At 36.7% G+C, this 12,023-nt stretch overlaps 1 protein-coding gene across 1 annotated transcript in view; it reads left to right on the top strand.

Annotated features, from left to right (window-relative positions):
* Positions 1–12,023, top strand: part of WDHD1 (WD repeat and HMG-box DNA binding protein 1) — an 88,323-nt gene that overhangs the window by 40,159 nt on the left and 36,141 nt on the right. The window contains 1 exon segment of the mRNA XM_036748512.1: positions 5,063–5,219. Within this exon segment, the coding sequence (XP_036604407.1) occupies positions 5,063–5,219 (157 nt within the window).

Genomic DNA, 12,023 nt, shown 5'->3' with positions numbered 1-12,023 from the left:
ATATACATAATCAAGTGAAATAAATTCCTATTTTAGCCATGTTCAAAAATATGCATGTCTCATTCTCCATCCTAAATCATCACCTCTTTTTCAGGAGGTGGGTAGCATACTCATTATCGTTCCTCAGGAATTTTGGTTGGTAATTAAATTGATTACTTAAGGCTTTCAGAATTGTTTTTGCAATGTTTTCTAATCGTCATACAGTAATTTGTTTAGCCATTCCCTAATATATGGGCACCCTATGATTTCTAGTTCTTTGCCACTACAAAAAGAACTGCTATAAATGCTTTTACACATAGGAGTCCTTTTCCTTTTTCATTGATCTTTTTGAGGTATAGGCCTAGTAGTGGAATCAATCATAAGGTCAAGTGGATATGCATAGCTTAGTATCTTTGGAGGCATAACTCCCAATTGCTATCCAGAATGACTGGACCAGGGGTGGGGAACCTGTGGCCGTGAGGCCACATGTGGCCCTCTAGGTCCTCAAGTGTGTCTCTTTGACTGAATCCAAACTTCATAGAAATCCTGGTCACAAGTTCCCCACACCTGAACTGGACCAATTAACAGTTTTGCCAGCCATACATTAATGTACCCATTTTCCCACAGCCTCTTCTACATTTGTCATTTTTGCTAATATGATGGACATGAAGTCAAACATCAAATTTAATTTGCATTTCTGCAGTTATTAATTGCATTTTTTTCAGTATGGCTATAGATAGCTTGAAGTTTTTCCTTTAAAAACTGCCTATTTATCTTGGAAATAAGGCCTTCATGTGAAAATTTTTTACAAAGATTTTTTTCCAATTAACTGTTTCTCTTGTAATTTTAGCTATATTAGTTTTGTTTAAAATTTTTGAATTTTATATAATCAAACTTGTCATTTTATTTTCTGTAATCCTCTCCATACCTTGTTGAGGTAGCTGGTGGCACAGTGAATAGAGGACTAGGTCTAGAGTCAGGAAGACTTGAGTTCCAGTTCAGTCTCAGATACTGGCTCTGTGACTGAGCAAATCTCTTAACTTCTGCCTCAGTTTCCTCAACCATAAAAATAGGGGGAACCATTCCAACCATAAAATAATAATTGCCCCTCCCTCAGGGTTGTTGTGAGGATTGATTGAGATAATATTTATTGAAAAGTGTTTAGCACAGTAAATGCTTACTCCTTTCCTTTCCCCCTTTCCCCTTGTTGGGTCATGAACTGTACTCCAAGGGAATTCTTCCTTGCTCTAATGTGTTTATGATGACAACTTTTATGTTGAAATTATGTGTCCATTTGGAATTTGTCTTAGGATGTGATAGGAGGTGTTAGTTTAAGCTTAAATTCTGCCTGATTGTTTTCCAGTTTTGTTTGGCGTTTTGCTGAGTAGTGGGGTCTTTTAGTGTATCAGTCACTCTAGTGGTTACTTTGGGTCATTTGCATCAGTATGTGGTGTGCCTAATTTTTGTGCCTTTCTGTTTTTAAATTGGTACCAGATCATATTGTTGACTATGGCTTCGTAGTGTTGTATACTCTCTGGTACTGCGAGGCCCCCTTCCTTCCGACTCTTTTCATTATTTCCCTTGAAATTCTTGACCTTATATTCTTCCAGATGAATTTTGTTATTATTATTATTATTAACACTTTTAATCCTTTGGCAGTTTGATTGGTATGGCACTGAGTAAATAAATTAATTTAGGCAGTGTTGTTATTTTTATTACCTTGTCCCAGCCAATATAGTTAATATTTCTTCTATTATATATATAAAAAGTCCTTTGTAGTTGTATTTTTGTGTAATTCCTCTCTGTGTCTTGGTTGGTAGTATCAAGAATTTTAGGTTTTTTGTAGTTATTTTGTCTTCCTGTTTTTTCTTTTGGATTTGTTGTTAATATACAAAATACTAATGACATGGATTTATATTATATGTTATAATTTTGCTGAAGTTATTGTTTTATTTAATTTTCTAGTTGACCGTGCTGCTTTCTGTAAGGAAAACCTGCTATCATCTACTAAAAAGCAATGGTTTCATTTCTTATTTGCCTATGCTTACTCCCTCACTTTCTTGTTCCTATTCTATTCCTAAAGCTAACATTTCTAGCAATATATCAAATAATTGTGGTAATAGATATCTTTGCTTTATCCGTGATCTTATTGGAAAGGCCTGTAGTTTATCCTCATTACTTACAATGCTGGTTCTGGATTTTAGATAGATACTACTTATCATATTAAGAAAAGGTTCATTTATTTACTCTCTTTTCTAGTATTATTAATGAAAATAGGTATTGCATTTTTTCAAAAGCTTTTTTCTGCATCTATTAATGTAATCATGATTTTTGTTGTTCTTGTTATTAATATAGTCGATTATGTTTATAGTTTTCTTCATATTGAGTCACCTCTGTATTCCTGGTTTAAATCCAGCCTGGGCATATTTGAATTTTATATGAATCCATATGTTTCAGGTTTGTTTCTTGTAAAAAACGTAGTAAGATTCTGCTTTCTAGTCCTCTCTGCTGTTCTCTTCTCTATTCGTGTTCACATTTATTATCATTAATTATGTATTTCCCTGCATCCAATTGTTATACTTTTCCTTCTCTTTGTTTCCAGTTCCCTTTTTTATTAAGATGAAGAGGGTGGTGAGAAAGGACTGTGGTTAGCACCAGTGATCTGTGCTAGGTAAAATCTGCCCCTGTTCTCTTCTCATTCACCCAGATACCAATCACAAATTCTTTTACCCCTTCCTCCTTGCTTGTATAATTTTCTTCTTGCAAGTCTAGACTATGTGAATTCCCTGCTCCTTTTTTTTCCCATTTCTTTAATGCATGACTTTTCTCCTCCATTTTCTGCTTTTAAGATCATCAAAACATAACCTCCAGTCCCAAGTGCATTGCCTTATTTAACTCCTGTGACTTGATGACATTGGGGTTCTGAAGGGACACTTGTTTTTCTCCCCCTTTTAGAAGATAAACATTCCATCCTTATATAATCCCTTTCACTTGCTCAAACATACTTACCTGTTAATGATCCACTTTAGTTTCTTCCTGGATTTTCTGATCACTACTTGGTCTGGTGTTCTTAATGTCCCTGTTTTGGGAGAGATTTGGGCTATACTAATGCTTCCTACTCAGTTATCTTTCTTGGTCTAAAGTTCCTTAAATTTAATATTCTTATTTGGTTGAAACGTTTTTTTCTTTAGTAGCATCTTGATGAATTGAAGAAATGCATTTTTGAGAGGGGTGGGAAATGCTTCAGGGATTATTCAATTATTCAGTTTTTGAGGGCTCGCTGTGTTGCTGTTTCTGTTTCATGGTTTGTTGTGGCAAAACTGTCTAAGATAATTCAGACTCAGACCACCTCTAATCCAAATATAAGCATTTATTGGGAATGATGCCTCCAACAGGCTGAGTTCTAAGAGGAACCAGCAACTTATTAAGAAAACACAGGCAAATTTATATTGTAATGATGCTCGTTACACAACAGAAATTATGAATATTAAACAGGCAGGAGGGGTTCGAGAAGGGATTAGGCAATGGGGAAGGGGGCTACCTAGAGCCAGTGGCTGACATCCCATCAAATGGACACACCTGCTGTTCTGTGAGAAATGAGTTCCCAGACATGTCTGTTGAGGCAGTGAGGAAGCTAAGATATTGAGTTGGGGGTGAGGGTACGGTGTCTAGGTAGGGGCAGTGGGCCTGCTGTTTAATGAAGCCTATGAATGAATCTGGGGGTCCGTGGTATGGTTGAAGACAGATTGTATGGTCAAGTCAGGGCATGCCTGTTGTTCAGTGGGGCCCACAAAGAAGTTAGAGGAGCTGGGGGCAGCTTTATTAGGATTCCATGAATTGTGGTCAAAGTCTTATAGAGATGAACAATACTTTTTACTTGAAAGCCCTTATCTTGGAAACTCCTGAAACACAACATACATTAGAATGATTATTTAAATTGATACTTCAGCAGAAAATGTAGTCATTTTCAGGGCTAGCTTCCAGATTATATATACTATTCCTTTGTTTATTCTGTTATAGTTCTCCCTACCCTAAAATACATCCTTCTATCTTTCTGCCACAAGTGCTATTCCATTATCAACATTTTTTTCCTTAATACATCTTATCATTTTCTGAAGTGCAAATACTCTTTGGGCTTGGGAAGACTGTAAGTAGTTACTAGTAATTAACACTTTGCTGTGAACCAATGATACCTTGTATTTGTTTAACTTTTAGTTTATAAGAAGGGTTTATTAGATTGAATTCAGGATATCAAGGGAATGGGAATTTTTGGGGGGAAGAGAGAATTTTGGGTTTTATATGGAGGGCAAGTCTGGGTAGAGAACTGGGCAGTTCTAACCAAATATGAGGATTTTAGTTACTGGGGATTTCATGGAGTTAAGGGTACAGGCTACTGGCTGACCAGGAAGAAAGACAGGGGAGCATCTAAAGGGTTGGGGGCGGGGAGAGAGAGGAGACTGAAGTCAAACATTATCTCTTTTACTATTTCTCCAAGGTTTGACAGTATCTCTAAGATTACTTGTCTGGCAGTTATAAAAGAAAGTACTAGATAAATAGAAATTTTTGTCCATATATTTTAGTGGAAAGATTCAGAGACAGGATGTATGACTTCAAGTTCTATCTCTGCCACTTCCTAGATGTGTGACTATTTTGTAAGCCTCAGTTTCTTCATCAGTAACAGTTGCACTGTTGCGCTGTTTATCACTCTATAGTTGCACTACAGACCTCATAGAATGATTGTGAAAAAAGTGCTTTATTAAGATTTAAAGCGCTAAGTGTATTATCTTCCAGCAGGTGGCACAATTTTCACCAAACTATTGTTTTTCCCCTGCGTATTTATTTTCAGGACATATAATAGATATTAGGAAATATATCATGATATGTGTCATTGTTATAGGAAAGTAACTACCATCTGTCATTAAATGTGACTTTTTTATGATGAGAATCTATATTAGCTTTTTTGCCTCTTTTATCCCTCCAGTTTCAAATGTAAAACTGTCTCCTAAATATACATTGCTTGCCTAGTAAATCGCTACATCTGTATTTTATCTGTTACAAAATTATCTTTTAATCTGTAAATTAGGTACCCCTTGTTACGTGGATTCAGAGGGCATTGTACGAATGTTAAACAGAGGACTTGGCAATACATGGACTCCCATATGTAATACAAAAGAACATTGCAAAGGAAAATCTGATCACTACTGGGTAGTTGGCATCCATGAAAGCCCCCAGCAGCTAAGGTAGGATGTTAGATAATGTTACAAACTAATCTTTTTTTCCCCTCAATAAAAATTACTTTGAAATAATACCCAAGTATTTATTGTCACTTATTCTCACTAATTCAGTCACTGTACTTGCTTTCCTTATTTACCAAATTGGAATTTATTACTTTTGTTTGACATTTTCACCAGATGGTTTGAAATTCAAGTGGAAGTATATTTATTTTGCAGGGGATAACACTCACATCTTTTTGTAATGTTAATTCAGCCATGAAAGTAAGGAGCCCTGCTCATCGTGGTTTTCCACTTATATGAGACACAGTTCTGATGATTTTTTAAAAAATCATGAATTGTTGAGTAGATAGATTACTTGATTATCTGTCATTATAGGAAGCCATAGTTAGCACAAATGATTGAAATAGATGGTCACTAAGCTTCTTTATGGCCATTAGTTTCAAGAGTTTTGCCCCATCGATTCCTTTTAATAAAGGTGCTAACAAATAATAAAAATTGACTTATTTGAGTTGTGATTCCTCTCTGGTGTTGGTTCTCATTAAAAGTTAATTAGCTAAAAAGCTATAGAAAGGAGAATGCTGGTAGGTGATGGAAGGATTCTGTTTAATTATTCCTTTATTGGAAAATAGACTTTAAATTTTATGGCTCCTAAACTCAGCACAGAAGGTTCTAAATCCCTTTGTGTTTTAGAATAATGGTTCTAAGTATCTTGTTTATGTTACTACCTTCCTTTCCTTTCTCCTCCCCAAATGTCACCTCACTTTAGTTTTATTTTTGTGTATTAGTATTTAACCTTTGTTCACAGGGAATAGTCTAATCAGTCTTTTTGGTCTTTGTTAGCTTTTCAGCAGACATGAGAGACCAAGATATTCTCATTCTACTTGGCATCCTAGATTTTTGACTGAGGAGCTTATCTCCTCAAGAAACAAACTAAGAAGCTAAATTGTGAACTTAAAAGAATTTTAAGTGTCCCTTCTTAAACTTACCAATGGCAGTCAATCAATAAGCACTTATTAAATGCCTATTATATTCCAGACACTGAATTTGGTGCTGGATATATAAATAAAAAATCCCTAACAAACAAAAAAAACCCTCTACTCTCAGTGGACTGCTCTTATATTCTATCAACGTGCAGTATACCATGTCAGTTTAAGTGCCTGCTATGTGCCTAGCACTATGCTATGTATTGGGGATACAAAGAAAAGTGAAAAATAGTTCCTGCCCTCAAGGAGCCACAGTCTATTTGGGGAGACAGCGTGCAAACAATTGTGTAAACAAGTTATATACAGGATAAATAACAGATTAAAGAATGAAGATGGAATGGGAAAGACTTCCTTTAGAAGGTGAGATTTTATCTGAAACTTGAAGTAAGGAAGTGAGGAAGTGAAGACGAAGAGGGTGAGCATTCCAGGCACAAGAAACAGTCAGGGAAAATACTCAGAGTTAGGAAATGAGGCTCTTGTTTGAGAAACAGCCAGGAGGCTACTGTTACTGGATCACAGAATATGTGTGTGGTGATGGAGGAAGATAGAACAGTATAACAAATAACAGCATTCTAAGTTTCCGCTTAGTGCCCAGATTGGCTTGGAAATGCTTATTTCGTGTTTTGGGATGCATTATTTAAAGAGATTTTTAGATCCCTCTCTTCAGATTTTCTTGTCCCTTCTCAGAATTAATAAATCTGAATTTTGTTTTTAGAATTGTACCTTTTTTTTAGTGGTAGGAATCTATATTGTTCTTAGTATCATGCCAGCCTTTTCCCCCACTAATGTTACAGTTTGTTTTCTCTTATTTTCAAAATATAAGCAGTTGAATGGTACTATCCATGTTTGTACTTGACACTTTGTTGCATTAAAGCAAAAATCATATAACCAGCTTTGTGTTTCACTCAGACTTTAGATGATTACTTCATTTAGTTCTGTTCTAGTGACATAATTGTCTTTTTTATTTTTTTTGATGGAGGGGGAATTTGTTTTTATTTTGATTTAGACTTCTTTTTGTTGATGCCTTTTGTCTTTTTACCGCATTTATTCCTGGAAACCTCCCCCTTAATCCAGATTAGGTTGAACTCTTCCTTGTGAAAAACAGTTAAATAAAAACAGCGACTGTATGTGGCCTTTTTTTTAAACAAGGAAAAGAATTCCCTGTTTTTCTGCAATAGCCAGCCTGATTCTATGTAGAACTAACCCGAACTGTCCTTACTATTAAAAAAAGGTCTTCCCTACGGTTAAAGCTAAATCTTTCTCATTTCAGTTGAAACACTCTTTTCTTGCGAGTATTTTTTGTCTTTTCAGTAATCACCATTGATCCCTGTGTAACTGATAGTTATAGTGGTTTATTGATGGTGAAGTAAGCTCTGTCGACTAGTTTTGCTCTGTGGTCCATTCTAGGTGTCATGCACAGAAATGAGCACTTTTTAAAAAAGCTTAATATCTGAAAGGTAGAGACAGCGTGGTGCAGAGCCCATAGGGAGCTGGCCCTGGAGTCTGCTGCCGCTGATGCGTCCTGCTACTATTGTGGTTATTGTTGTCGTTCTTGTTGTTGGATGTGCGATCCTGGGCAGGTCATTGAACCTCTCAGGACCTAGGAAGCTTTCTAAGACTATAGATTGTGGAGAAGGAGCTGACTTGCATTGTAGCCAGTTTTCTTACCTCAAAAGTTTCCTATATGAATGAAATAATGCATCCTTTCTCTAGCCCTAGTCCTTACTATATTCAGTATTTCTTGAAAATTCTAACGTAATGTTAATAATTTGCTGTGAACATTAACCCAAACTTTTTTTTAATCCATAATTTCTTGTCCTTTCTTTGTACATGAAGCCAAAGAAGTGGCTAAACCTGCACCTCCGCAATTAAAAAAAGGGTTGTATGCTTTTGCTCTATCCACTAGGTAGTATATTTTGCATTTGATTGGGAGGCAATTGAAGTAATTTTGTGTTTAGTAAATCTCAGTTCATTTCTTCACATTATTCCTTCGTTCCCAAAATGTTTTAGTAACAACATGAGTTTCTTTTTCCTCTTACTATTTCAAGAAAGAAATAGTACATTACCAGTTATCAAATGTTCTTTATTATAATTCATCAGTCTTCATTATTTATTATTTAATATTTTAGTTTTCAACATTGATTTCCACAAGATTTTGAGTTACAAATTTTCTCCCTATTTCTATCCTCCCCCCATTCCAAGATGGCATATATTCTGATTTCCCTGTTCCCCAGTCAGCCCTCCCTTCTGTCACCTCAGTACCCCGCCATCCCCTTTCCCCTTACTTTCTTGTAGGGCAAGATAGATTTCTATGCTCCATTCCCTATATATCTTATTTCTCAGTTGCATGCAAAAACAACTTTTTTTTTTTGTACATCTGCTTTTGAAACTTTGAATTCCAAATTCTTTCCACTCTTCCCTTCGCACCCAGCCTCCCTAAGAAGGCAGGCAATTCAACATAGGCCACACATGTATCATTATGTAAAACACTTCTACAATACTCATGTTGTGAAAGACTAACTATATTTTGTTCCATCCTATCCTGTCCCTGTTTATTCAGTTTTCTCCCTTTACCCTGTCCCTTTTCAAAAGTGTTTGCTTTTGATTACCTCCTTCCCCTATCTGCCCTCACTTCTATCATCCCCTCTTTTTTTATCCCTTTCCCCTTACTTTCTTATGGGGTAAGATATCCAGTTGAGTGTGTATGTTATTCCCTCCTCAAGTCAAATCTGATGAGAGCAAGATTCACTCATTCCCCCTCACCTGCCCCCTCTTCCCTTCCAATAGAACTGCTTTTTCTTGTCACTTTTATGTGAGATAATTTACCCCATTCTATCTCTCCCTTTCTCCCTCTCTCAATATATTCCTTTCTCATTCCTTAATTTTATTTTATTTTTTTAGATATCATCCCTTCATATTCAACTCACCCTGTGCCCTCTGTCTATATATATATGTGTGTGTGTGTGTATGTATATGTATATGTATATGTATATGTTTATTCCCTTCAACTCTCCTAATACTGAGGAAGGTCTCATGAATTACAAATATCATCTTTCTGTGTAGGAATGTAAACAAAACAGTTCAACTTTAGTAAGTCCCTTATATTTTCTCTTTCTTGTTTACCTTTTCATGCTTCTCTTGATTCTTGTATTTGAAAGTCATATTTTCTATTCAGCTCTGGTCTTTTCACTGAGAAAGCTTGAAAGTCCTCTATTTTATTGAAATTCCGTATTTTGCCTTGGAGCATGATACTCAGTTTTGCTGGGTAGGTGATTCTTGGTTTTAATCCTAGCTCTGTTGACCTCTGAAATATCATATTCCAAGCCCTTCGATCCCTTAATGTAGAAGCTGTGAGATCTTATGTTATCCTGATAGTGTTTCCACAATACTCAAATTGTTTCTTTCTGGCTGCTTGCACTATTTTCTCCTTGACCTGGGAACTTTGGAATTTGGCTGCAATATTCCTAGGAGTTTTCTTTCTGGAATGTTTTTCAAGAGGTGATTGGTGGATTCTTTCAATTTCTATTTTACCCTCTGGTTCTAGAATATCAGGACAATTTTCCTTGATAATTTCTTGAAAGATGATGTCTAGGCTCTTTTTTTTGACCATGGCTTTCAGATAGTCCAATAATTTTTAATTTATCTCTCCTGGATCTATTGTCCAGGTCAGTGGTTTTTCCAGTGAGATCTTTCACATTGTCTTCCATTTTTTCATTCCTTTGGTTCTGTTTTATAATATCTTAATTTCTCATAAAGTCACTAGCTTCCACTTACTCCAATCTAATTTTTAAAGTAGTATTTTCTTCAGTGGTCTTTTGGACCTCCTCTTCCATTTGGCTAATTCTGCCTTTCAAGGCATTATTCTCATTGGCTTTTTGGAGCTCTTTTGCCATTTGGGTTAGTCTATTTTTTAAGGTGTTGTTTTCTTCAGTTTTTTTTTTTTTAGGTCTCCTTTAGCAAGCTGTTGACTTGTTTTTCATGGTTTTCTTGCATCACTCTCATTTTTTGTCCCAATTTTTCCTCTACTTCTCTTACTTGCTTTTCCAAATGCTTTTTGAACTCTTGCATGGCCTGAGACCAATTCATATTTTTCTTGGAGGCTTTTGATGTAGGCTCTTTGACTTTGTTGACTTCTTCTGGCTTTATGTTTTGATTTTGTCACTGAAAAAAGATTTTAGAGTCTGAGTGTGAGTCAGAGTCTGAGTCTGAGTCCTTTTTTGTTGCCTGGCTATGTTCCCAGCCAACTGCATGACCTTTGAGCTTTTTGTCAGGGTATGACTGCTTGTGGAGTAGAGAGTGCTTTGTCCCAGCTTTAGGGGCTGCACTGCTGTTTTCAGAGCTACTTCTACTCCACTGTCACCACAAGCTCTGCCATAGCAGCACTCTTTCTCCCCCAAGAACTGTCAACCAGGACTGCAACCAGATCCAAGCAGGGCAAAGCAAGCTGTGCACTCCCGCTGTGGTCTGCTGCTTGATTCCTCCCACTGTGTGAGCTAGGGACTCAGGAAGCAGCTGATGCTGGAGCTCCACCGCCGCACCACCTCTGCCACCCCCAGGGCTGGTGGCCGGACCACTCTTTGACCCAGTCTAGCAGTTTACCCAGTAACCTGCTCCGTGGTCTTTGGTGTTTGTAGGTTGAGAAGTCTAGTAACAACCACAGCTCAATGATTCATGGCCCTAAGTCCTGCTCTGGTTGACTCCGGGTATGGTGTGTCCTGGCACGACCCATGCTGGACTGCACTCTGCTCCCAGCACCGTGCGATAGACCCTTCCCAGCGACCATTCAGGCCATCATGGGCTGGAGACCTGCTTCCATCTGCTATTCATTGGGTTCTGCATCTCTAGAATTTGTTCAGAGCCATTTTTTACAGGTGTTTAGAGGTATTTGGGGGACAGCTTAAGCAAGTCCCTGCTTTCCAGCTGCCATCTTGGCTCTGTCCCCTCATCAAAGTCTTATAACAGGTTTATATTAACCTGCTAAGGTGACTTCATTTTGTTTTTCTTGATTTATTTTCTCACTCATTAAAGGTGAAGGTTAGTTGGACTAGGTGATCTCAAAGTTCTTCCCCTCTTTAAAAATCAATGATAATGTGAGTCATTTAGTACAACATTTGGTTTAAAATATCTGTTGGAAGAAATAATTCTTGTTTTTATAAAAATCTTTGAATTATATATTTCTTTTAAAAGTGTATTTGTTTTTCTTTAGGACCTTATGCAACTTTATTTTTTTGTTTGTTTTTTGTTTTTTTTTTAGTAATAAATTAATTTTTAATTTTTGGTTTATAGCACTCAGTTCCACAAGTTCTTGGGTTGCAAATTTTCTCTCCCTCCCTCTCCTCCCCTCTCTCCCACCTAAGACGGCATCTAATGCAATGTAGGTTCTACGTATACCTTCACAGTGAACTTATTTACATAACAGTCCTGTTGTAAGGAAGAATTATAACCAATGGAATGAATCATGAGAAAGGAAAAATGAAACCAAAAAAGGAAAAAAAAAAAAGAGAACAAAAAGTTTGCCTCAATCTGCATTTAGACTCCATAATTTTTTCTCTGGATGTGTGTAGCTTTTTCCATCATGAGTCTTTTGGAGCTGTGTTTGAACCTTGCATTGATGAGAGGAGTCAAATCTATCAAAGTTAGTCCTTACAGGTACCGTGTGTCTGTAATTGTGTATAATGATTTCCTGGTTCTGCTCTCCTCACTCAGCATCAGTTCATATAAGTCATTCCAGGTTGTAATGAAGTCCATCTGCTCGTCATTTCTTATAGGACAATAGTATTCCATTACATTCATATAGCACAGCTTGTTCAGCCATTCCCCAATTGAT

Source organism: Trichosurus vulpecula, chromosome 3, assembly GCF_011100635.1.
Source record: "Trichosurus vulpecula isolate mTriVul1 chromosome 3, mTriVul1.pri, whole genome shotgun sequence".
Taxonomy (NCBI): domain Eukaryota; kingdom Metazoa; phylum Chordata; class Mammalia; order Diprotodontia; family Phalangeridae; genus Trichosurus; species Trichosurus vulpecula.
The sequence above is the reverse complement of the archived record's forward strand: the minus strand, read 5'-3'. Positions and strand labels throughout refer to the sequence as shown.